The 24,113-nt window shown below is 51.3% G+C and overlaps 9 protein-coding genes across 9 annotated transcripts; 7 read left to right on the top strand and 2 right to left on the bottom strand.

The window, feature by feature from the left end:
* Positions 1 to 1,270: 1,270 nt before the first annotated feature.
* T069G_03226 (golgi transport complex subunit 5 domain-containing protein) lies at positions 1,271 to 2,602 on the top strand (the record flags this gene model as incomplete). Its single annotated transcript, XM_056170436.1, has 1 exon — positions 1,271 to 2,602. One exon carries the CDS (start codon positions 1,271 to 1,273, stop codon positions 2,600 to 2,602), a length of 1,332 nt encoding a protein of 443 aa, XP_056031328.1.
* Positions 2,603 to 2,953: 351 nt separating this feature from the next.
* T069G_03227 (glutathione-dependent formaldehyde-activating enzyme domain-containing protein) lies at positions 2,954 to 3,385 on the bottom strand (the record flags this gene model as incomplete). The annotated part of the gene is made up of 1 exon (XM_056170437.1): positions 2,954 to 3,385. The coding sequence occupies one exon, from the start codon at positions 3,383 to 3,385 to the stop codon at positions 2,954 to 2,956; it is 432 nt and encodes a 143-aa protein (XP_056031329.1).
* Positions 3,386 to 4,300: 915 nt separating this feature from the next.
* On the top strand, positions 4,301 to 6,064 carry T069G_03228 (uncharacterized protein; the record flags this gene model as incomplete). Its single annotated transcript, XM_056170438.1, has 2 exons — positions 4,301 to 4,984; positions 5,057 to 6,064. 2 exons carry the CDS (start codon positions 4,301 to 4,303, stop codon positions 6,062 to 6,064), a joined length of 1,692 nt encoding a protein of 563 aa, XP_056031330.1.
* A 5,773-nt stretch (positions 6,065 to 11,837) lies between these two features.
* T069G_03229 (uncharacterized protein) lies at positions 11,838 to 14,025 on the top strand (the record flags this gene model as incomplete). Its single annotated transcript, XM_056170439.1, has 3 exons — positions 11,838 to 12,334; positions 12,414 to 13,013; positions 13,071 to 14,025. The coding sequence occupies 3 exons, from the start codon at positions 11,838 to 11,840 to the stop codon at positions 14,023 to 14,025; spliced, it is 2,052 nt and encodes a 683-aa protein (XP_056031331.1).
* Positions 14,026 to 15,363: 1,338 nt separating this feature from the next.
* T069G_03230 (NAD(P)H-binding domain-containing protein) lies at positions 15,364 to 16,320 on the bottom strand (the record flags this gene model as incomplete). Its single annotated transcript, XM_056170440.1, has 1 exon — positions 15,364 to 16,320. The coding sequence occupies one exon, from the start codon at positions 16,318 to 16,320 to the stop codon at positions 15,364 to 15,366; it is 957 nt and encodes a 318-aa protein (XP_056031332.1).
* Positions 16,321 to 16,993: 673 nt separating this feature from the next.
* Positions 16,994 to 18,464, top strand: T069G_03231 (ZIP zinc transporter domain-containing protein; the record flags this gene model as incomplete). Its single annotated transcript, XM_056170441.1, has 3 exons — positions 16,994 to 17,015; positions 17,081 to 17,239; positions 17,314 to 18,464. 3 exons carry the CDS (start codon positions 16,994 to 16,996, stop codon positions 18,462 to 18,464), a joined length of 1,332 nt encoding a protein of 443 aa, XP_056031333.1.
* A 1,614-nt stretch (positions 18,465 to 20,078) lies between these two features.
* Positions 20,079 to 20,610, top strand: T069G_03232 (uncharacterized protein; the record flags this gene model as incomplete). Its single annotated transcript, XM_056170442.1, has 2 exons — positions 20,079 to 20,124; positions 20,372 to 20,610. 2 exons carry the CDS (start codon positions 20,079 to 20,081, stop codon positions 20,608 to 20,610), a joined length of 285 nt encoding a protein of 94 aa, XP_056031334.1.
* Positions 20,611 to 21,128: 518 nt separating this feature from the next.
* Positions 21,129 to 21,646, top strand: T069G_03233 (uncharacterized protein; the record flags this gene model as incomplete). The annotated part of the gene is made up of 2 exons (XM_056170443.1): positions 21,129 to 21,208; positions 21,277 to 21,646. The coding sequence occupies 2 exons, from the start codon at positions 21,129 to 21,131 to the stop codon at positions 21,644 to 21,646; spliced, it is 450 nt and encodes a 149-aa protein (XP_056031335.1).
* A 1,098-nt stretch (positions 21,647 to 22,744) lies between these two features.
* Positions 22,745 to 23,527, top strand: T069G_03234 (ctr copper transporter family domain-containing protein; the record flags this gene model as incomplete). The annotated part of the gene is made up of 3 exons (XM_056170444.1): positions 22,745 to 22,876; positions 22,937 to 23,415; positions 23,479 to 23,527. 3 exons carry the CDS (start codon positions 22,745 to 22,747, stop codon positions 23,525 to 23,527), a joined length of 660 nt encoding a protein of 219 aa, XP_056031336.1.
* Between the last annotated feature and the right edge of the window lie 586 nt (positions 23,528 to 24,113).

A 24,113-nucleotide genomic window follows, 5' to 3' on the forward strand; every position in this document is an offset into this window, starting at 1 on the left:
ATCAAATCAAAGCAAATCCGGTCTTTGTATAAGGATCAATACCTGTACTCCGTAATGCGCGCGGGAAGCCTGGAATTATGTACGGCGCACGTCTTGAGGCGGTGCACAGGCTAGAGCGGAAAAGGGCCAAGCGAAAGGCCGGATCTTTTCTTCGTCTCTTTTCCTCCTGCTTCCCTTTTATTGTCGCACAAGGGGTTGCGTGGCCACGGAACAAACGCCGCGACAGAGGCTTGAGTTGGGGGTGAAAGGATAAAGAAAAAAAAAAAAAGAAGCTCCCGTTAGGAACCGCGCCGTTGATATCGAGGCTGAGGTGTTTAACACGGACTCTTGTTTGGAACAATGAGCTATAATTAACTCCCAGGCTAATACAGTGTGGCGATGCGCCTCTGGAAGTCTGATGCATGGCATGCAAATCCTCACGCGCCTGCTGACCTGCAGCGGGCTTAGACGGCGGGCTTCGTAGCTAATAGTGGCTGTTTGTTTGGGGGGCATGTAAGATATCAAACATTGATAGCTTCCGATTTATATCCTCCGAGTAGGTGTTTATTAATATGAGACATCCTGAGTGCTATGTAGTTGTCTCCTAGGTACGTCAAGATGCGTGAACCTGGATCTACCTGCATTGTTGGTTTCCTTACAAGATCAACAGACTAAAGATCTATGATTGTACTTGCTTGCTAGTTTCCTCTCCCTTTCAAGCCTGGACGGGGTATTAATCAAATTACTGTCATCTCCAATAACTTGGACTAATGCTTTGGAAATAACGGCATGGACCCAATATCGTTGAGCCAGTGCCAAGCTAGATAAGGAGAAGAAACGAAACGAAACCAGCGGAAGAATGCGCCACCGTCTGTGCCTTGGCTTGGACTGATGGCATCACGAATACTACCCCATGCTTTGCAGTTTATACTCCGAAGTCTCCGCCCAGCCGAGGCCAGTTTCTAAACATTTGCCTAATATGGAGCCTGAAGGTATGGAGTTGATCTATTATAGGCATTGGCAGAGCTACTGGAATACGGCGATACGCTACAGCATGTGACATGTCAGTGCATATCCTGATCTTCCCATCTGGGTTTCCGAGATGTAAATGTTCCATGGTTGTCGCTAGTGTGGCTGCTGTGCCGTGAAATCACATGCCTAATGCCACAGTACAGCAGTGACCAGCGCCACTTTTCCCCTGGAGCTTGAACTGGCCCCTCCAATCTGGCGAGACGAGGCACACTCCAAACGACATTGCGACAACTTCCCGTCCAGCTACTGGCAACCAACCATGGCGACGCTGCCAGATGCCCAGGCCATTGAAGAGCCCTCGTACATCGACTACGAGACGTTCCTGGATCCTGACTTCGTACCTGCTTCCTTCGCCAATTCCCTCGTCCTTTCCACCAACAACCCCGACGACTCCCCGCTAGATCTCGCAACACCCTTGTCACGAGTCCTCTTTGACGCTCAAGAGATCGACTCGCACATTGACCTCCTCACAACCCGCTCCGCCGTGCCCTTGCTGCAGTACACCCAATCGCAGACGCAGGCAAGCAAGGCCATTGTTGCCCAGCTCGATGCTCAGATCGCAAGCTTAAACGACAGCTACAAGCAGCTGGAGAAGGAGGTTATTGATAAACATGCAGAGGCGGAGGAGATACGGCAGGTCGCATTGCGCCTGTGGGAAACGCTGAGGCTAGGGAGGGCAATGGGAAGATGTCTGCAGCTCGGGAGGCAGCTACAAGTTCAGTTCTCCGAATTGGGCGGCCCCAGCACGGGGAAAACCGACTACGGAGCGCTTGTTCGATGCTCATACACGATCCTTTCGCTGCGAGAAGTGCTGGACAGCAGGTCATCAGGAGAAGAAGGCCATGGACTCGAAAAGTTGAACGCAATCAAGAATCTACAGGACACTGTCATTGTACCGATAGAGCGACGCATAACAGAGGTGTCTGAGCGCCTGATTAGGGAATTCGCCATCCCGAGCAGCATCACTTTTGCGCAAAGCGAGGAGGCACGATCACGGCTGACATCAGCCATGACTACGCTGTATCTGCTGTCCCCGTCTATGGGTATTCAGCCAGACAAGTGGTCACCAAAACTGCTCTTGCAAGCCCTCGATACCTATGTTCGCTCTGCGCTACAGGGAAGCACCGCATCGCTCTCGCGATCTCTGGGGCAGCTCCCCACGCTAGACAAATCTCTCGTCGAAGTCGTGGCCCACTGCCAGAACATTGCCTCGCTTGAGCTGATCCTCGAGGCTACCGAGACTCCAGTCCACCCCTTCTTTCCAGCTCCCGCGAAGAAGAAACAGCACAGCCTCCTCCAGCTGCTGCTATCTCGTTTTGAAACGAGCTCTTTGATTTCCTACTTTTGGCGCACCATGGCGAGCAACATTTCCGCTCGCGTTCAAGAGATAGCTAGTCGAGGAGGTATTGTGGCTCGCACCCTGCGGACGAATAAGAACGTTGTTGGGGATGCCATTCGGCAGGCAGTTATTAAAGGGGGGCAGACTCCAAACGTCTTTTCCAGCAGCAAGAAGAAGCCCAGTGTCGAGACGAGCTGGGATCGTGAAATAGCTGTTATGATGGGAAGCGTGCTGAACAACATAGGGCGATGATTTTTGAAGGCCATGTGTGGAGGAGTGTATTAGGGAGGTATCCGGGTTCCATTGCTCACTTGGCATGCTTCGATAGACTTGGCGATTTGGTTCAATCGAGCAAAGGATACCCATGCATATAGATTTGGGCAATGGCCGCCATGTTGTACATCATGAAAAGGAAAAATAAATGACGAATAATACTGTATCAAAGATTCAGCCTCTCAGAATCATACTTAGAAATCGACGCTTCTGTGTTCTCAGGTTCATCTTCCCTGCCTCTCACTGCCATCCCATTAATGCTTTGTGCCCTTTCAAGATCCAATGCTAATGCCAACGCCACGCCAAGTGATATCTATATTCCTTTGCCCATCAGTATTCATCTGGCGGCCCGGGCCAACTCCTCTCCGGCACCGGTATTCTGGCAGATCTCGTATAGATGTGCCTTGCATTCTCCAGGCTCAGGTTTTCCATACAGCCTCCCTTAACCGTTAGTGTCGACTGTGATGTCCCATCAGGCAACAGACCCCGGTGGATGACCCTGACACCGCACGTCTTACAGAAGTAACACTCCAGCGTGCATCCCGAGTCGGTCTTGCGTGTCCACATGCCAACGTGAGGCCGAATACTCTCAGGGAACGGAAGCATGCCCTCAACAGGGAAGATGGCAGAGACACCAAAGGCCGACGATGACTGTCTCTGGCACTCCAGACAGTGGCATACATCGACTGAGAGCGGCTTGGGGAGCACGGCCCGAAAGGAAATGGCTTCGCATTGGCATCGAATCATGGGGTTGGACTCCATTTGTCAGATAAAGCGGGACGACTAATAGCGAGCTACTGTACTGTGCAGCTGCGAGCTTAACCGCTTGTGCGTGGATTGAATACGGTGTGTGTGTCTGTGTGTTCTATCTGGAGTGTCGCAGTATATATGGAGTAATATTGTAAGTCAGACGGAGGAACTTTAGAAGCTGTGTGCAGCTGGATGGGCAGTAGACGGCCGTCTTTGTTTCTTTTGTAATTTGGAGATGAGATGGAGTTGTCAAAGTTATCGGAGATCTGGGCTACTGAAGGGCGTATGCTTTTAAACATTGGCGCTAAAACGCACTTTAAATCGATCATGACATTGACAACGACAATGACGCGCTCCCAAGGTATATAAGAGATATAAAACTTACTTTAATACAATGCAATGCATTGTATCTAGAATTCTTCAATTTTCAATCACCATTAGATTAAATCTCAATGATATTGTTCACTGTGCACATCATCAATGATATCATACATAGGCTGACCACGGAAAACACCGCGATCATATTTTTCTCGCATCCAATGAAGGGTGAATATCGTTATAACGAAAAAAGGTACAACGGTGTGCGCGGCTTTTCAGCGTCCCGGCTGCGGCACCGCCGGCAATCGTCCCCAGCGGCCCTTGTAGCCAAACCCGCCACGCCCCAATTGCTCTACTCTAATTCGCATTAAGCTTCTTGCTTTCTTCCTTCTCCATTGTTCTAACCCAACCCCCTTTTTTCTCTTATTCTTATTCTCTTATGCTCTGCTGTTGTTGTTGATTCTGTCCCAGACTGCGACGGGCGTCGCTGACCTGAAATCCTCCCTCGAGATCATTGTCCGTGATTGGAGGAGATAACAACAATTCGTCGTCGAGGATACAGGTACTCTAGAAAACTCGGCGGCGCGAGGCCCGCAACCGTATAGCAGCATGGTCCGGTACGAGATCTTTGATGCCCGGGACCTGCTGGCCTTTCCCGGAGGCGACAACAGTACAGACACCGTCTTTGGAGGCATCCACTTCAACCTCACCACCCTCGAGCACTGGAACTACACCTACTACAGCAATGGCACCCTGTCCAACAACTCCCGCTGCTATCTGACGTACGAGCCGTACCAGCCCCAGCTCCTCATCAGCAATGGAACCTTTATCAACGCCACCAAGTGTTACAGCGCCGTGGATCCAATTGGTGTTCGGGGCTACACGGGAATTGGCTTCGCGGCCGTGTATGCTGTTGGACTTATGCTCACGCTCACTGCTCTGGCCAAGCATGGCAGACTGTATCTACCCAAGGAAAAGCGCTTCTATCCAATTGGTCGCCGCTGGCAGTGGTATTGGGCTTGCTTTGTTTGCGCGTGCGCCTTGATCAGCCTCTTCACCAACATCGATATTGACCGTTACCATGTCGTGGAGCTTCCCATCATTGTCACTTCCTTCTTCTGGTTCCTCATATGTCAGGGAACCATTGCGCTAGTCTGGGAATCAGTGAGGCACTGGGGAAGCTGGCAAGAGAGGCAGTTCATCGACCCCAATCCCTTTGTCTACCGCACCGACGACCGGCGCGCAAAGGTGGAGTTTTATCTGCCCTTGTGGTTCTACTTCTGGACCTGGATGGTGAGTTTCCCTTCCAATACCGTCAAATATCAAACCTACGTAAGGTCAGTTGCTTATCATGCCATGATATAGAACTTCTTCCTCGTTGTGCCTCGTGGCTGGTCGTTTGTGGAAATGCAACGATCCCCAGAGCAAACCCTCGCCAAGGCGATTCCCACTGCTACTGGAGCACGATTCAAGGCCGGCGCTTTCTGCCTTGTTATCGCTTGGGCTACAATCGTCTTTTCGCTTCGCCACTCAATCTACCACTACAAGCCGAAAAATCGTGGAGTGTTGAATCGTACATTGGGCCTTGTTAAGGCGATTCCGCTGCGCTTCGTCTTGACTATTCCACTCGCTGGCGCTCTTGTTGCTTACCAGGTGCTCATTTCCTTTAACTGGACCTTTTCCGTCATGCGCTACGGTGGAATCGTGCCAGTCATATTTGCTTGGGGCTACGGCCCGTCGTTGCTAATCATCTTTGTGCAAGTCGCATATGGATTCGCAAGCCCCAATGAAGATAAGGCCTTGCTTGCGCAACGGCGACAGCGGGGTGAGACTATTGACCGGGAGCTTGGCATAGTTAAGAAGCCGGCATGGTGGAGGCGCGTCAGGGGTGATCACCTTATGAGCATGCGAGACAAGATTTCCCAAAATGTCAACGAGGTCGGAGGCAAGCGCGGACTCAGGGCCAGATTCGAAGATGAGGCGGAAAGAGAGCAAGACGACCCTGCGGCCAGCATCGAGATGAACAACATGTCTCAAAGGAACAACCCTCGGGTCGATAGGGCTGGCGTTGCGAACTTGTCATCCACAGGGCCGGACCGCTACAACGGAAAGTCTGAGCGCCGACAGAATGAGCGAATGGTCGAGTCCGTTGCCGGTGTGCTCTTCCCCAACAGCCCGAGCGATATAGCAGCTGCCGAGAGGCTTCGGAGGATTGCCGAAATCTCGCAGGACGGACCTCCACCTTATCGGGATGAAGATCGGGGTCGCTCGTCCCGACACGGGGCAAGCAACGGACAGAGGAACGGTAGTGCAGATACCACAAACTCGATTGCTGCCCCGCCCCAGCAAGTGAGAAGCATGCTAGACGTTTGAACTCTTTTAACGACTGCTTTACGGGACGGCCAAATTGAATAATGCTTAATGAGTAAGTTTAGGATGATTAGAGTAATGACCAACTTGATGTGGAAATGGAAAACTCCAAAACAGGCCTGACGACAGCTATTACATGCTGTTTGACTCGGGTTCGGGGTGGTGCTTTCATGATTATATACATGTACTACGCCGTAAATAGATTTCGAATGAAGCCTGGAATCATGACATGATTCATCCTGCATGAGCGGCGACTGAGGTGTAATCCTATTATGCATACACCACCATGAATGATGCCGGCCCTTCTTGATACTAATACCTACATTAGTACTTGGGCATGGATGGCTACGGCTCGATCTTTTGATGGCTCCTCGCGCACGTGAACTCGAGATGCCGGCTTGCTACCCCCTTCTTTCTGCATCTGCATTGTACTATTCAATAAAAGCACATGTCAATTCTTGGCGGCTTCTATCCTCTAATTTTGCCTTTTTTTGCTCTCTCTCTCTGCTCGTGTCGTACTTGTTTTGCCGGGGCCCTGCAAGAACCAACAGCTCTTTTGGCAAATGTGCAACCCGTATTATCCGCCCTGGTCACATGGCATTGCAAAAACGAGGAACAATGATGTCAGCTCCGAAGACTCCCGTCGAACGAACATGGAGAATTCGGGAGGATGGGTGGGTGGGTAAGAAAGGAACCTTGAACTTTGATGGATTGGATGGGATGGCAATCTACCGGGAACTGCATGCCAAACCCTCCCTTTTTGTGTACCTTATATTAGCTCGAAGCCTCGTGGTCAAATCGACGTAGAGACCTAGGCTCGGTTCTTCCAAGTAGAGTTTCCGAATGGACGTCGGCTGATGAACCATATCTGTCTGTTCGTATCGATTAAAGCCGGTCGGTGATATACGGCTTTCTAATATTTATGAGTTCAATACCGTCTGTCTGTCTACTTTGATCATTGGCCATTGCACTTTGTAACTTTTCCTCTTCGATATTTGGATGCTGACGAGGGGCAGATTTTCTTGAATATACTTGTACCACCGTAAGCAGAACGCCAGTGTTCTTTGGCAGAGGGATGAAAGGCGAGCGGTGACACAGAGTTGACAGAGCGACGGACTTATGACATGGATATGATGGGATGTTTCGTGTTTCCCTTCTGAAAGGGACGGTTGGTTCCATGGTGCTAACCGATTGCAAAGATTACTTCAAACCTTGAAACCCTTGGTAGCACAGCTTTTTGTAAGTTGGCTCGTACCTACATGCATGGGGTCTATCTATCTGCCGAAGGTATGACTATGATGCAAGCAGCGGTTCCGGATATTCGGTCGATACAATGGCGCGACCTGCTTGGACAATGCCACTTCGTGTAGCTTACACAATCCGCGCATGCAGGTATTCGTACAGTTACCTAAGGTGTTCTATGCTTGATGCGGCGCCAGACTGGTGCTCGTACCTGTAAGGCGAGAGATTGTGGGGGGTAGATGCCCGTCCCGGGGCTTCTGAGACAGAGCCTCTGATCTGATGATGCACATCGTTTGAAGAAAGAAAACCGATGAGCGATAACCAGGGTGTTTTGGTGTGTGTGTGTGTGTGCTGGAGAAAAGCTCGCTTGCTCGGCACGCTCCATGCCTGCTATCCACATGCTCGTATGGATGGAGATGCTATGTATATTTATATCGCACTCCCATGTCTATAATGCTCCATACTGCTAGTATCATAGGATTTACATGCATCGTCAACGTGATGCACACGCATTTATTAGCTCACATACGAGTACACAGGGTATAATACGGCATATATTCTTCCCCTACGCATGTAAAAACGGCAAATCCTCCCACGCGCATTCATTCCTCCACCAACGCGCGAAAATATGCTTCTCCCTTGCTTGCCCGCGTGCACACACATTGGCACTTGAAACGAGAAACTCGACCATTCTCACACTCTCGAATGTCGTCCAAAACCGATACATCACTTGCATGGGGGCTGCGAAAAGAAATTATGGGGAACCCCCAAGCCATGGTTAGGCGCCCACGACTAGCAGCTAAAGAGAAAGGCTGCTAGGTGCTTGTTAGCGTAGGCATCAAGAGCCATGTGGAGAAAAGCTGTCCTCAAGTTTTTGAAGCTGTTTCTTCCCAAGGGCAGACAAGGTTTGCACTACCAAGCGGCCACTTTTTTGTTTTTTTGTATTTTATCTTTTTTTTTTTCCTTTTCCTTTTTCTTCTGTGAATGACTCTTGGGTGCATAAGACGGGGCTCCAGGTACAAGTCATGCTGCTTTTGCTGTTGGAAGGGGCTGGGAGGGGTTCCGCTTCTTTGCTCCGTATCAGTGCGTGCTTGTCGGGCTCGCTCTTGGGCGGTAATGGACCACACGGCCAGCTCAGTCAATCACATCACGGTTGGGTTTTGCACGAGTAAGTTAGGATGTAGGTACCTGCCTAGTACCTTGGCTGTTATCACAAGCCTGCACGAGGTAGCATCGAGGTACTCGTACCTGTATTTCTTTGCAAGCATTGGATTGGATTCAATCAATCAATCAATCACAGCAGAACCGTGCTCTATCTCGTACGGCAGCGGACAGGGACATGGTACATGTAAGTCACCTACCTAAGTTACAAAAGGCAGTAGAGACCTGCCAGATCCAGGAATGCAGAATCTCCATGCTGCTGCAACAGTCCAGGCACAGTACGGCACATGCATGCACTCCTCTGGCTTGTCGCTCGTTTGTCCATTCAGTTCACTCTGTGCTGCTGTACGAGTACCATACTTCTTCAGCAGATAAAGTACCTGTGAGACGATGGGAGTTCTGCATGTATGTACGACCGCAGTACCGTCAGAAAAGAAGAAGGGCAAAAAGCGCCCTTTTGAGGGCCCTGGAAAGCGGGCGTCGCTAGCCATGCCGCTGGGGCCCCACGCCATCTTTCAGCAGGAGGCTTGCCCACTGGATTGCCGTCAATGTACCTGGGCCGCGCACGCTAAGGTGTGCGCAGATGACCTGTACCTTACGTCGGCCCCTCTCGACTACGTCAGTCGCTGCCACTAGCTCGCCCAAGTACCCTTGCCCGGCCGCTCTGGTGTCGAGGTACTTTACTTTGATGTACGAGTTGACAGACTTTCTGCATCTTTTTTTAGGCGCCTGCGTGGCCTCCTTCTCGCCATGCCCGCGGAACACGCAGCAGCCAAACCTTCAATCTTGTGTGGCATGCCAGCTACTCTGCATGCTTCCTAGTAGCCATACTATCGACAGTTGACTTTTTGCTGCCCTTTCGCCCTTTGGCATGCCATTTTCCCACTTCCCCGCCTGGAGCTTATTGACACGGCAAAAGTATGCACAAAAGTATCGCGTCCGCCATCTCCGGCGGATCCCCCGGTCAAAGCGAGCGAGCTGTGACGCTGCGGTGCCTCTCGTCATCCTGCCTTGCTGGCCTGGTGTGTTTCAAGCTTCTCGTACAAGTACTCATAGAGCAGGTAGCGAGCCAAACCGCTCGTATCAGAAATCGCAGGGCGCCGACGGAGCTCGCATCGCATTGCGACTACTCGTACAGTACCTTGTCCATAATAGAGTGGGCGAGTAGCAGGGCGCTGCCACGAGTCACATGAATGCACATTCTCTGCTGTCCGCCGGTAGCGCGCTGCGATCTGTCTGCAGTTTGCGCCTCAGACAAGGATTCCGTCCTTCCCGAAGAGGACAGACGAGGCCAAGCCCCAACTGCGCAGCAAAAAGTTGTCTGGGCATGGACATACTTGTACGAGTCTAGGTTCTGATGTGGCAGCTTAGAGCAAAGGTATGGTGCCTTGGCCCATTGCAGGTATCCTCAAGTACATGCTACCTGATGAGCATCAGCCGCTGCGTGGCAGAGGCTGCCAGATTGCCTTTGTCTTTGTTCTCGACAAAGTGCATCTTGAGCATCCACAGACCAAGCTGTCTTCAGCTAGGTACCCGACGAGTTTGCAAAGTTGTGGTCTTGTGCCAAAACGGCCTTGCGTATAGCCTCACACGCAGGTACTGTATACCGGGTGCATACGGGCTCGGATGCCAAAAATGAAGAAGAACAGCAGCCCTTCGGAACCTTGGGTCGATAAATGTGTGCCCATCGCTACGAGCTTGGTTGGCGCCCTGCCCTGCCAATCCGGATCCGGACTCCACCGAGGGTCGCGCCGTCTGGTCTGGGGGAGAAAAAGGCGAGCAAGCCAGAGACAAGCCATCGCCACACGGTGCCCCTGCTTGTCTTCGATTTCGCCGTCGGCAAGCTCAGGGCGTTGTGCGTCTGGCTGGCTTGACCTTGGTCCGAACAGGAATCTAATCCATCCGTGCGGTAACAAGGTGTAAGTATTCGTATGTGAGCGAGCTGAATGAAGCACAGTATCATAATACTTCGAATGTACTTGTGGGTATGCAGTCGACGGCTCTTGGATATCAAATTCAAATCGAATCGTGCCTAGAGACAGAGTAAGTCATTAGTTAGCCATCCAGAAGCAACTAGCCCACCAGGCACGCATCGTTGTGTCACCGATCGCAGGGTCTGGCGGCCCCCCTGCCTGCTGCTGGACTCGTCGATGCTGTCGCTGGTCTGCTCAGCTGTCGCTGCGTCCTTGGTTTCCGATTCTGATCCTGGCGATCGTCCAATGGGGCGGCCGCAACGAGGTCTGCTCAGTGGCCAGGGTGGTCCGAACCTGGCCACCGTTGCTGCTAGCGGAGGTGCATGGCCCAGCGCTAGATCCTTAGGACTGGCACCATGCTCAACTCAACTGGACTCAACCTGATTGCCATCAGTGCCATCCCATCCACAATCCACATCCACAGTCCACAATCCACAATCCACCCCATCCCACGGCCGCAACCAGCGACGCCTCAGGCAACAGACGAGACTGGAGACTGTGAGAGGCACCAGGTTCGTTCGACGCTGTCGTCGGCTAGCGGCAAAGTACCCAGAGCGTGCGCAGCAGGTCACTGCCGGTGCTAGCAGCCACTACTTTTCAGCGTGCCATAGCACCACTCCAGTACCTGGCTGTCGCCGCACTGGTACGAGTACCTACCTCCTCGCCCGCGCTGCTCCGGCCGTACCTGGCACGCACAACAGCTAGCCCTGAGCGAAAGTTGAGGCGCCATTCTATCGTCTCACGCAGCCACTACCTTGCCTCTATTGGTCATCAATCCATTCCCCAAGTCGAGCTTCTTTGCCTTTTGCTACCCCGAAAGCCCAAAGTTACAAGCACAAGCTTTCTGGCCGCCCTTGCAACCTTGCAACCTTACCTTTAGTTGCCCCCTTGTCCTTCCTGACCTTCCGCCTCCGCCTCCCTTGCTGACCTCAAACATCCCCACCATCTTTTTCCCCTCCCCCTCGGCCCTACTTCAGCCTTCTTGCCCATTGCCTTGGCTCAGCAACTGCAACTCCAGCTCCAACCACCAGCTTCGTGGAATCTGCTTCCGGTCCCTCGCAACGCCTGTCCAGACCACCACAGTCGCCTGCCAAGCTGCCAACAATCTCGTCTTATCTCGTTCGGCTTCATCCAAATTTTTGGAGAGCCTGACTCTGTCTGCATCGCAGCCTTGCTTTGGGAAAGACGAAAGACCCGATCCCCAAGTGCGAGTACGTACAGGCAGTGACAAGCGCCACCTTGTTTTACCCTGCTCTCTTGCGTAATCGGTTCTGCGTTGCATCACTCCTCTCGCAAACCTCCTCCCCTTCCGACTTGCACGACACTGCCGAGTTGACGGCCTGCAAGTCTGCCGATACCACTCGCCATCATCACCGCGTGGTCGCCTCGCTGCGCCCATCATGGCGGCTGCGTTTCGCCCTGTCAACACCCCACTAGCAGCGGAAATTTCCAGGCAGGACATCATGTCACCGAAAAACTCGTCCCCTCGCCCCAGCACAGCGCCGCAGTCTCAGCTACAGCCCGGACACTCACACTCGCCCGACGATGGCAAGACGCCAACCCGAGCGTCCTTTAACAGCATCAACATGGCCAGCCAGAGACCCTTGCCGCCGAGTCCGTTTCCCCAGGTGACGCCCGTAGCTGAGTCTCCCGAGGATGCACTCCACCACGATGGCTCGCAGCACTCCAAGTCGCCCAACCGAAACTCGCTGGACGTAGACATGGACGACTCGGATGGAGACATGGCCGACGATGGTGCCGGCTCCGATGGCGAGAGCGTGAATGCGGATGGAACAAGATCGAACAAGAAGAAGAAGTCCCAGCGCTTCTACTGCACTGACTACCCACCATGCAACCTGAGCTTCACAAGGAGCGAGCACTTGGCTAGGCATATCCGGTACGTCAATTAACGCCCCGATCTTGTTTCTTTGCTTTCTCTCTCTTTGAGTTCTCAAATATCGCTAACGATATACTAGAAAACACACCGGAGAGCGGCCTTTCCAGTGCCACTGTTCCAGGCGATTCTCGAGGCTGGATAACCTAAGGCAGCATGCCCAAACTGTCCATGTCAATGAAGATATCCCCATCGACTCTCTTGCGGCTACTGGTTCGAGATTTCAGCGGCAGATTAGGACCGATAGGGTTCGTCAAGCTGGTAACAGGGCGAGGGCCTCCACTGGTGGCAGCGCCGGCGGCCCCGTTCGAGGACATTCAAAGTCTCTCTCAACCTCTAGCATTTCCAGCATCGCGTCTGTGGCATCGGCCTACAGTCCCCAGAATGATCCTCGTCGACGGCCTCCTCCTCTCGTCATGGCAGCTGATCCCCGCTCCAGACTATCTCTGGAATCCTACCGTAGCAGCACCGACAGTACCTTTTCCTACCGACCTCAGTCTCCCGGAGATTTCAGCACGCCAACATCTGCCACGTTTTCAACGGCTCAAAGCAGTCCTCGATGGGGATCTAGCGTGGCGTCTCCGGCGTCTCACTCGCACTCGCGATCTCAGAGCATGTACGTCGTGGGTTCTCGGACTCCCGGTCGTCGGTTGAGCGTTCCCTCAGGAGCCAACCCCTTCCAGTACAGCCAGGTTCAACCTCCAGGCCGCTCAACTGTTGGACCCCCGCTCATGAACAGCTCTCACGCTGCTGCCTTTCAACCTCCGAATGCGAATCTGGTTTCTTCGCCAATCGTTTCGCCTTCTGTGTTTTCTGGTAGAAGAGAGTCTATTGCAAGCAGCACAGGCGAGGAAGCATGGCGGCGGCGAACCTGGCACCCTGATAGCCGTAGCTTTGGCAGCACTGCACAGCTAAACGCTGCTCTCAGCCAATCCGTGCGGCCAAATCCCCCGCCACCTATCGCGAATCCCACAGGCCCGCAGTCCAACCTTCGCCTTCCAGGTATCGAGTCTTTTGATCCTCTTCCTCGTTCAGCCTCACCCCCAAGGCGTAACGCATCTCCCATGAGCGTTGACCCCGAGCCCGCTCTGCGACCACCAGTGATGGAGGCCATACAAGCTGATGAGAGGCGGAATCTCAACATGTATGACGTCAGCTTGCAGCGCGGTTTAGGTCGTCTTGACATAGGACACAAGACTCCCCCTCGCGACAGCGCCGGGATGTGGGCGTCTGAAGTCCATAAGGCGGTCCAAAGCAAGGTCGATCAGGCACGCCTGAACCCGCCAACGGTCCGATTTGAAGAGCAGCCCAGGCCAAGCCACCAGGTCCAGCCTTCAGCCCCTCCAAGTCGATCCTTTCACCAGCATACCATGTCTGCTCCTACCCTCGCTAGAGAACCAAGGGGCCATGGGTGGCATCAATCTCCTCAAGACATGCGGGACCCCCGTGTAGATCGAATGGTGCATCCCAACTTCAATGGTTTCGCCGGCTTTCCAGCACGAGAGCCTCAAGAGCACCCACAACAGCAGCATTACCATCAGCAACAACCGCTTCAGCAGCAACAAATGCAACAACAACAGCAGCAGCAACGCCAACAACAGGAGCGTTCGAACAACCCTGATTCATTGAGGCGACTTGAAGCTTTGGTGGCCGTCGCTACCAGTGAAGGCTCCAATACTGCCGCCGCCTATTAAACTGGCTGATTTATTTATTTTGATGGGAGCCGGTGCTTCTGCTGGCCCCAGTATCATGATATCAAGTACTAGCACTACCTTTGACAATCTCTCTTCCGCCCCGGAACAAGTCATTTCAGCGATGATTCTGGCCTTTTTATGCAACGTTTACGTTAATCTTGCTATTTGATGATATCCTTGCTTTTCTGAGCAGCCTTTGAGAACATGCTTTGATGCCGGCCTTCAATCGCTATTTTCGCATATCGGCTATGTACTTTTGCTTTTTTCTCGAAACATCGAGGTCGGGAGTTTTGTTTTTCTCTCATCGCCACTTTTCATAACTCACGAACCACCCATGATGGAACCTGGGTTGCAGCACACAGTATGCGAACTTCTTCTTTTGCATTCTCGGTCTTTCAACACCGTCGCTCTCTCACATTATCTGATAAAGTTGGCTGTTCTTTCTTTTTGGGGGCGTTTATTTTGCGAAACAGCTGTGTTTGTGACATTGTTTGATATCCTTGTATGTACTCTTTGTTTTCAGGGGGGCTACTTGACTACCTATGATGAGGTTTTTGACGTTTGTACCAAATGGACTGGATATGGCAGGCATCCTTGCGCAGCCGGCGCCAATTGAGTTTCACATACGAAGTGACTGAAAGACGAAAGTCTTTGCAGTGCTGGGCTACGGCGACATTATTACCAGGAGATCTGGTTCTAATGAATTGATACCCTTTGAGCTTTGACCGCGTTCGGAGCGTGTCACATCCTGTTCTTTTGCGATTATCACCAGGGTTTTCTTTTAGTTTACTGTTCTTGATTTGATAACTGCCCGGTGTCTTTGGGGATAGCCATGGACTTTTATTTAGAGCCAATGCATGTTAGGTGTACTGGAGATTAAATGGGAAATTTGACAAATCACAAATGGCATGGAAGGTTTTCCGACTGGGTGCAATCTGTGGAGTGAGTGATGAAGATTAACAAGTAGCCCCAAGTTGGTTGCCTTACCTAGCAGAGCCCAGCGTCTCGTGGAGGCTCATCTGAAATTGGGAACTATCAACATACTTACCCTGTGTGTATAGTAGGTTAGATATATCTACGAGCATACGTAGGTAGATATATATATTTCAAAGTCCTAAGAAGTGTGTCTTGTAATTGTGATATATTGGATATATATTTCACTTGTAGTCATTGGTATAAATGGAAATGAAAGTGCTGCCTCCTGATCAAAAGATCCAATTGGATATATATTTACACATAAGTGTCACTCTCCTATATCTCGCTCCTACTGTTGAGACTACCTAGTACTCTCTTTTCTTTCTCCTCTATGAACAAGCTCCCTCTTCCTATACCCTTTGCCTATTTCTCAGCAGTTGAACCATAGAGATTCTTGATAGTAACATCAAACTCCTCGGGCCGCCGCCCTAATAGCTGCTCCAGGGTCGACGACACATGTGCAGTTTCTCCCGCACGAATGGCGTCCCACGCAGTTGCCCAGGTTCGAGAGAGAGAGTTGCATCCAAACTTTGCGGCGACCTGCGGCTGGGCGGTGTATTCATCCACAGTGACTTGGCGGATGGTCAATTCTCTACCCGCCACGGTGGAGAGCAACTTGACGGTGTCGGCAAGAGACCATTCTCGAGGCCCGGTGAGGACTACGAGCTTGTTCTTCCAAGGAAAGCTGGCTGAGTCTTGGTAGTGCTGGGCAATTAGATTTGCGGAGGCTTCGCCTAGCTCATCACGCTTGGCCCAGCTTATGCCGGGGCCGGAACCGTCATGGGGAATGAGAATCTCGGTGGTGGATGTATCTCTCAAGTCCAAAAAGGCGGTGTAAATGGGGAATGATTCGTGATAGAGCCCTTCCCTGATGGAAGTCCACGAGAAGCTGGGATCCTGGTCGGCGAGTTTCCGCAGATGAGCCTCGGTGTCAAGATGGGCGCCCATGACCTCTGCCAGCGTGGTGCTCTTGTCAGGCAGAGCAAAAGCAAGAGACGAGTAAAAGACATGCTTTACACCGGCTCTGTGAGCGGCATCGAGGGCTGGAATATGCAGTCCTGTGCGGTACTCGTGGACGTGGCTGGGGTAGGAGATGAGGAACAGGGTGTTGATGCCCTGGAAAGCGGCTTCGAGTTCAGAGGGCGAAGCTTCGTATGAGGCTTGACGAAGATGGACGCCTTGATCTTTGTAGATTTGGGGAGTCTTTTCTGGGTAGCGGGAGATGAGGACGACGTTGGAGGCGGGCACGGCTTTGAGGAGGTGGGTGTAAGTGCTGGTGCCGAGACCTCCAGAGGCGGGGAAGATGCCAATGGTCGACATTGTGATGGTGAATGATTTGGGCTGTATGTGTCTGATATCAAGTTGGATTCTTTGTGAAGTGATTAAAATGGTGAATGGTATAGTAATAAGTGGTGTTTAGGTATATTGAGATGCAATTCTGTCATGGCTACGGGATTGGCTCGGAGATTCTGTCCAAATATTAATAATGTCGCCGGCATTGGCTACAAAGGTACAATGACGTATGCAACAATCCGGAATTAGATGATGAAATGAAGCAAGTGTGAAGCTGCAGTAAGTAACAAGACGACACTCGAGAAATGAAGCTCTCAAAAGACCGAGTAACGTGACAACATCAAATGTTTACTTGGCGTTGTTTTAGGCAGTCTCCCCCTTATTTTAGAACCTGTACGTTTTGTTTCAGTGGCGCAGATGCTGTCCGGAGCTCGCGGGCTTGGGAACGCGCGTGTTGAGCCTCAGCCGAGGATTAGGCGCGAAGGGGTTGCTTCTTGTCTATTGTCGTACCAAATTCAAACCACGGACCACGTACTTACTCCCTGTTCATGATCTGGCTGTTTTGATGCACCAAGTGAATTGCGCAAGGAGTTCGCTTTAGAGCTTTCTGTACGCTAGAGATTGACTCCCGGGGCATCCATCAGCCTTTTCGCCCAATGCCCAGCGGGTCAGACTGCAAAGGCCAAGCGAGACACTCGATATGGATGCGGTGATGGCGAGAGGTAAGGAGAAGCTCCTGTTTTGGCTGCAAACTTGGAAGAACGAAGAGCTAATGTGACAATGTTAGACGCCTGGGCGTCAATTCCATCGAGCCTGCTCCAGGCCGAACTTCAACGACGACGAGACCAGGGCGAGAGACCGCAATGCGGCGGGCACAACTCGGGATGGTATGACACGGCTGCGCATGTCTTTGCGCTGCTCCTCATTCTCGTCCTGAGCACGATTGGTAAGGCTATTCACAAGATGGTGCGATAAGGGGGTTAAGGAGGAGTTTTGCTAATTCAGGGCTTTGCGCCATAGGTTGCGGCTTTCCGCTACTATCCCGGAGAGCGACTACGGGGCATCGACAGAAGACAATCATATTCTACTGCCAGCATATCGGCACCGGCGTGCTTCTCGCCACGGCATTTGTGCACCTGCTGCCGACCGCCTTCTCATCCCTGACCGACCCATGCCTGCCGTACTTCTTCAGCCAGGGATACACTCCTTTCCCAGGGCTCATTGCCATGGTCTCCGCCATTGTCGTTGTGGGAGTCGAATCATGGCTGACCGCTCGGGGCGCAGGCCACTCGCATTCGCATGCGCACGACTTCTGGGATGAGAACGACGAGGCTGAAGGCGATGCGCAAGAGCTGCATATGGCCGGCGAGGGCTTATCCAGCAGGCGCAGCCATGTGACGGGACGACGACCTGCGGACATCTCCCTCGACCACTTGGAGGCTGCAGAGGGGCTCATTGCAGGCGCCTCACCCTTGCCCGAGTCGAGCCCAGCGTTGCAGCGGCGAAGGTCTGCAGACGACGACGACCGAGAATCGGACCTGGACCTGGACTTGGCGGAACTCGATCCCGCCCCTCCCGGTGGGAGTGCTCAGAACGGTGCTTACTCTTCACTTGCCAAGCCCAACACACGGCGTGGCGGCGAGACCTCAGATGGGAACCAGATACAGTCTCCTGAAGAGCAGAAGCGTCGGATGCTGCAGTGTCTGTTGCTAGAGGCCGGCATTCTGTTCCACAGTGTGTTCATAGGAATGGCCATCTCTGTGGCTACCGGCCCAGCCTTTGTCGTCTTCTTAGTCGCTATCAGCTTCCACCAGTCGTTTGAAGGCATGGCCCTGGGCAGCCGCATCGCAGCTATACAGTTCCCCAAGGGATCCATCCGCCCCTGGCTCATGGTCCTCGCCTACGGAACCACGACGCCCATCGGCCAGGCAATCGGCCTCGTCCTGCAGAGGAAATGGGACCCGAGCAGTGCCACGGGCCTTGTGGTCGTGGGCGTCACAAACGCCATCTCATCGGGTCTGCTGCTCTACGCGGGCCTTGTGCAGCTGCTGGCCGAAGACTTCTTGACGGAGAAGAGCTATCGCATTTTGAAGGGCAAGAAGCGCGCCCAGGCCTACTTTTCCGTCGTGGCTGGCGCGGCGCTCATGGCAGCCGTGGGAGCATTTGCTTAGCCCCTACCTTGGCCAGCGTCTTTGTGTCATTTGTGTGTGTATATGTTTGCCCAAAAAGAAGATTCGCATCTCGCGTTGATATAGTCTACATTCTTTCTTTCTTTCCCCCTTGATTGAATTCATTCAGTTTACAGTATGAGCTGCCGTTTGGCGTTGGTAGGTTAGGGCGGCCGACTTTATAGAGACATGGAACTTTTTGTTTTAAGCATGTAGCATGTTACATCTACTCTTTAGATAAGGGGGCTTTGTCGGAGTTTTGCGAGCAAAATATATGGCATGTGTGTTTTTGCAGTTGTTCATTCGTCTTGAGTCTAAACAGGCCGGATTAGGTTGTGTCAATGTAGATCCTGCAGTGAATTATGATTGTCCCTTTTCAATGTTCTATTGATCAAGTGGCGGTTGCGTATCAGGCAAGGTGATCAACGTCCGTGGTGCGCTTAGCTGCGTCTCTGGCGCGCTCTGTGTCGATATTTGCGAGGCGGTTAAAGGTACTCTGGTGTTGTCGGATCGCGCCATTTGCTTGCCTTCTCTACAGTTCAGTGAAAATTGAAACTGGTTTGGCAGAGGAGAAGAGTGAGTGCGTGTAAAAAGAGACTTTTGTTTCAATTCTCGATATGTAGGCTCCAGTCACATGGCTGGAGCGTGATTCAACGACCGTAGAATAGAAACGGCCCGAGAAACAAGGTTCAATTATGACTCCTCGAGATGCTCTATTTTATGGGGAGTAGCAAGTATCAAATACCCAGTTCTCTAAGTATCTGCTATTATTACTAATTTCTGCTACTACAGCTATACGTGTCTAGTATTTACTACTATGGCTATATTTCTCAGTATTCACTACTATCTACAACACGGGATACTGGATAGCAAAGTAGGGGTTTGCTGAATAGGCATTCCCATTTTATGTAGATGTAGATACTTGGGGAGAATTCAAAAACGGAGCCAAGCCGCACTTTTTGCTTTCATCACGGATGCTTGATAGCAATGTAGAGATGGAGCTTGACACTGGTCTTTGGCATGAACAAAACACACAAAGACATTGCGGTATGCCCTTCACCCCTTGCTCTCATCTGTATAGCATCATCGTTCACACACGTTCAAAGCTTCGACAATTAGATGAACAAGCCAATGGAAATGAGTATAAAAGGAAGATACTACCGTGATTTGGAGCCTCGTCCCTTGGAAACCTTCTCTGATAAGCTGCTGTCCACAGGAAAACCTTAAGGGAAAGTGGCATATATAGAGCTTCTACCTAGCCAGTGGCTTTTTTTTTTTCCTTCTCAGGGTGAGAGAGACTTATATTCTAAGATACCAGCCGATCTGCAAAGTCGTTTCTTTCATAAAGGACGCTGAGATGGGTTCATGTTTTTCTGCCCCTGAGCCTTCGCCGCGGCGAAAGCGGCGACATACACGATCATCGTACGTATCACCTAAAAGGAATAACTGTCATTTAACAGCTACTCTAATCGCAATGTGAATACTTATGCCAAGCATTTTTAGTCGTCCCAGGTGGGTTCCAGGTGTTCAATATGACTTCTACTATTCCACTCGAGATGGCGAAACGGTCTTGGTTCGGGAACCAATCGAGCAGCCTCATCCCAGGTGCAACCCTCGATGCCTCGAACATTGCGAGACCACCACAGTCTCTGTTTCTATGAATGTGAGTCCTCCAACTGAACCTCGAGATAGGCCCCGCGAGGACGCAGAGCATAAGAGAAGAAGTCTCAAGGAGAACAAGAAGAGGTCGAGCCGTCACAAATCGAGTCGTAACAAATCGAGTCGCCACAAAAGGAAGAAGAAGAGTAGCCATCATCGAAGCAGTCGAAGCAGCCGCCAGTGTAAGCAATCATTCACCCTTCCATTCGAGCCGAGAGAAAGAAAGACAGTTAATGATATTTTACTCAAAGATACTGAAACCGAGGCCACCAGTGGTTGGACTGCAGACGACGACGACAACCGCTACCAGGTTGCGCTTTGGATCGGCGAGTCCTCGCGGACACGCGGTGGCACAAACTCTCCGCAAGAAGGCGGTTCTGGTGCCCGCGAGGCTGCGGTGGAGGAGGATAATGTTTCTTCTCCCGGTGAAGAGGACGGTGACGAGACTCCGGCTCCAGGGAACCCCAAGAAGCCGAAGAGTACTAAATAGGCTTAACTGCCTATTAAACCTATTTCGAATTGGTGATCAGCTGATTCAAGGATCAGAATGAGATTTAATAAATGTTTTTTAGCCAATGATTGATTCCACCAACAACGAAAGCTTGGCCCCTTATTCACTCCAAGAGCTGAACAAAGTCGGCAATACAATTGTATCTGCTGTGCCTTTGTGCGAGTATACCATGAATCAGATAAAAAGACACAATCGGTGAAAGGAGCAAAAGATGCGGATTTGGCACAAATTGATGCAGATTCCTGTCAATAAAGCGTCACCAGGCCATGACAGCTGCCAGCGTTGGAGTGGTACAAGTGGCCGTTGTTTGTCCTGCCTTTGCTTGCTCGCCTGCCGAACCACCAGTTTTTTCTTCTTTTTCTTGTTTCTTTTTCCTTCGCAAAGAGAGATACGAGACGTTTCTTCATCTCAGCGTTTTGCAAAGATCTTCATCTTACTCCGAAAGCCTCGCATTCAGAGATCTGCGCCTCGTTCATCACCACCCCCTGGTTTCCAAAATGGGCTGCTGCTTTTCCAGTCAGGCATCGAGTGCCGCATCTCACAACGAGAATCAACGGCCTGTTACTCCTCCACAACAGTAAGCTTAGCTGATAACCTTTGTCTCAGCCCTTTTTCGGCATTCCTTGCGAACGCTAACCGTGACAGAATCTCACACCAACAAGAAGATGGCAACTTGCCAGAGGCTATCGTTGCGACAACACCAATCGCTGCCCCCATCGCAATATCAGGAGTTGAGCAAGGAGCTGCCATTATCGACGCCATCACTCCAAATGAGGCAGGCCCGAGTTCATCAGAATCTCGGCGTTCAGAATCGTCGGCTTCACGGCATATTATTCTCGAGCCAACGGTCTACGTCCCTCCATCGCGGACAAATGACGTTGCAGAGCTTGACGTGACGCCTGTTCAATCCGCTGAATCTGGCGATAATCACGTCAAGAATACATCTTCGTCAAGTTCCAGCTCGAGTTCGAGTTCGGGGTCTGGTCACGGCTCGGGTTCTAAATCGAGCCAGTGAGAGAAGTGACTATAACTACTAGGTATGGAGGGCAAAAGCAGTACTGGATGCGTGTAGTTTCAGAATATCTGTGTCGTTCATGGTGGCCATGCGTAGAGGGATAAAGGAGGCAGAGTCTGTCTCACAATCAGCCTTTTCTTTCTTCTCAATGGACGGTTGTACGAGGCGTTGGGGGACATGTTGGTGTCATGGTCAAGCCTCTGTCTACCTAAGTTAGTGAAGTTATGCAGTCAACAGCTTGGGGCGCTTTGGTAATAGTTGGTAACGGACAAATTGATACATTTCAGCCGTTGGATGTTCCCGTTGTTTGTAACCATCTTTACATGCACAAACGGTGTCATGTCAAAGGAATCTTCGGTTCATACAAGTCTTGGGCAGCACAAAAGAACAAAGATCAAAAGAAGCGGTGGAGAAATACTGCTGTACTGCTATAAGGTACCTCCAATGAAGTGACTGCCTTAAGCGGGATGGAATGTAAACAGACGGCATCTAGAAAGTAAATAGAAGCTTGTCATATGCAACCTCGTTTATTTATTTATTTATTTACTTACAGAAACTCGTGATGTGTTCCTTCCGCCAAGCCAGCCACTTCTCTTTCATCTGGCCACTTTTCGGAAAACTTGCTCAAACGCTCTCAAACACATCAAAGGATTAGACCAACAGAATTTTTTTCCCCTTCTCGCTCCATCTCTGCCCTAGAGCATTAATTCCCACTCGCTACAATGGATATTCAGGCGGCAGCTGCCAAGCAGGTTCAGCAGCTGGAGATACCCGACAGTAGCACCTCGAGCCATCAGCGCTTCCTTACAGTTGCTCCAGGTGCCTTTTCGCCCTGAATCCGTGCATCAGGTGCCCCTATTTATTCATGCTGTGCTCCCACGATAAGCGATTGAGGTGATCAATGCGCTGGCCCTATAAATACCACTTCTTAAGACAGCCTACGGTGCCTGTTTGTTTCAGCATCATCCATCACTTGTTTTGGTGGTTTCGAGGCCAACTTTTAGGTTCAACCCCCTCTCTCTCGTCTTCATCATACAAAAGCTTCTTCTTCCTCCTCTTCCCTTGGACGATACGCATCTCGTCGAATCTGAAGCAGTCATGGATATGGACATGGGCATGTCGTCTACCACCACGGCCGCCAGCGCCACTCCCACCGGTGCCATGATGGGCGGTGGCATGGATGATGATATGGGCATGGGAATGGGACCGGCAGGCATGTGCAAGATCTCTGTAAGAAACTTCCCACCAAACCGCAAATATGCAACAACGATAGCTGACTCCGCGTCATAGATGCTTTGGAACTGGAACGTCCTGGACACGTGCTTCATTTCCTCGAGCTGGCAAATCACGTCCAAGGGCATGTTTGCGGGTTCCTGCATCGGTGTTGTCCTCCTCGTGATCGCCCTGGAGTTTCTACGTCGCCTATCCAAGGAATACGACGGCTTCCTGATCAAGCAGCACGCCGCCAAGTTTCGGAACGCCTCAGCTCCCGCCGTGGTCACTACCACCGCTGCAAACACGGCCGTCAAGGCGGGCGGCGAGTCGGTCAACAGTCAGGATGTAACTCGAGCCGCCGGTAATGCCATGCCGCCCTTCCGCCCAAACGTGCTCCAGCAGGCCGCACGTGCGCTACTGCACATGGTTCAGTTTGCCATTGCATACTTTGTCATGTTGTTGGCCATGTACTACAACGGGTACTTCATCATCTGTATCTTCATCGGTGCCTACATTGGCGCTTTTATCTTCCAATGGGAGACTCTGACTGTCGGGTAAGCCAGCCATGAAAGAGCAAACTCACGCCTTGTTTTGTATGTGTACTGACCTGTCGGCAGCTCTGATAATACTAGTGCTACAAACAACCCTACCGTCTGTTGCGGTTAAGGGGTTGGTTGCTGCATTCCCCCGCGCCGACTTGGACGACAAGCAATAAGGGACGCATCTAGTGGGCATGGCATGGTATGTTTGTGGGAAATGGTTATGGTAGATCAGGGAAGGCAACGCTAGTTTGGCAAAATGTAATAGACATCATTCCAGCATACACGGTAGACGTGTAGCTAAAGGGTTAGGGACAATATACCAATGGAAACATTAATGCATAAAATGTTTGCTTTCATTTGCGAGACGAAATGTGGTGATGAGAACCTCTTTGAAGATGAAGCGTATTCGGTATATAGTGATTCTTCTAAGGGCAAACTGTATAACTAGAGGACTGCCTTGGTACCTGGTTCTCCCTGCCAGCTACCGTTACTATTACATACAGACGTATTATCAGATATTGGCTCTAGTATCTACTAATGTTAGCCTTACCTAGTACCTTGGTTCGAATGACTGTCACTAATGGTGTGGACTTCTTACATCTGCTCCAGACTATGGCGACAACCTTTTCGCAGTACCCACCCACCTAGCAGGTTGTCATCATCTGTTGTTATTGCTTCTTCTTCTAGTATTTGCTCATATTACCCCTATA

Source organism: Trichoderma breve, chromosome 2 (assembly GCF_028502605.1).
Source record: "Trichoderma breve strain T069 chromosome 2, whole genome shotgun sequence".
Taxonomy (NCBI): Eukaryota; Fungi; Ascomycota; class Sordariomycetes; order Hypocreales; family Hypocreaceae; genus Trichoderma; species Trichoderma breve.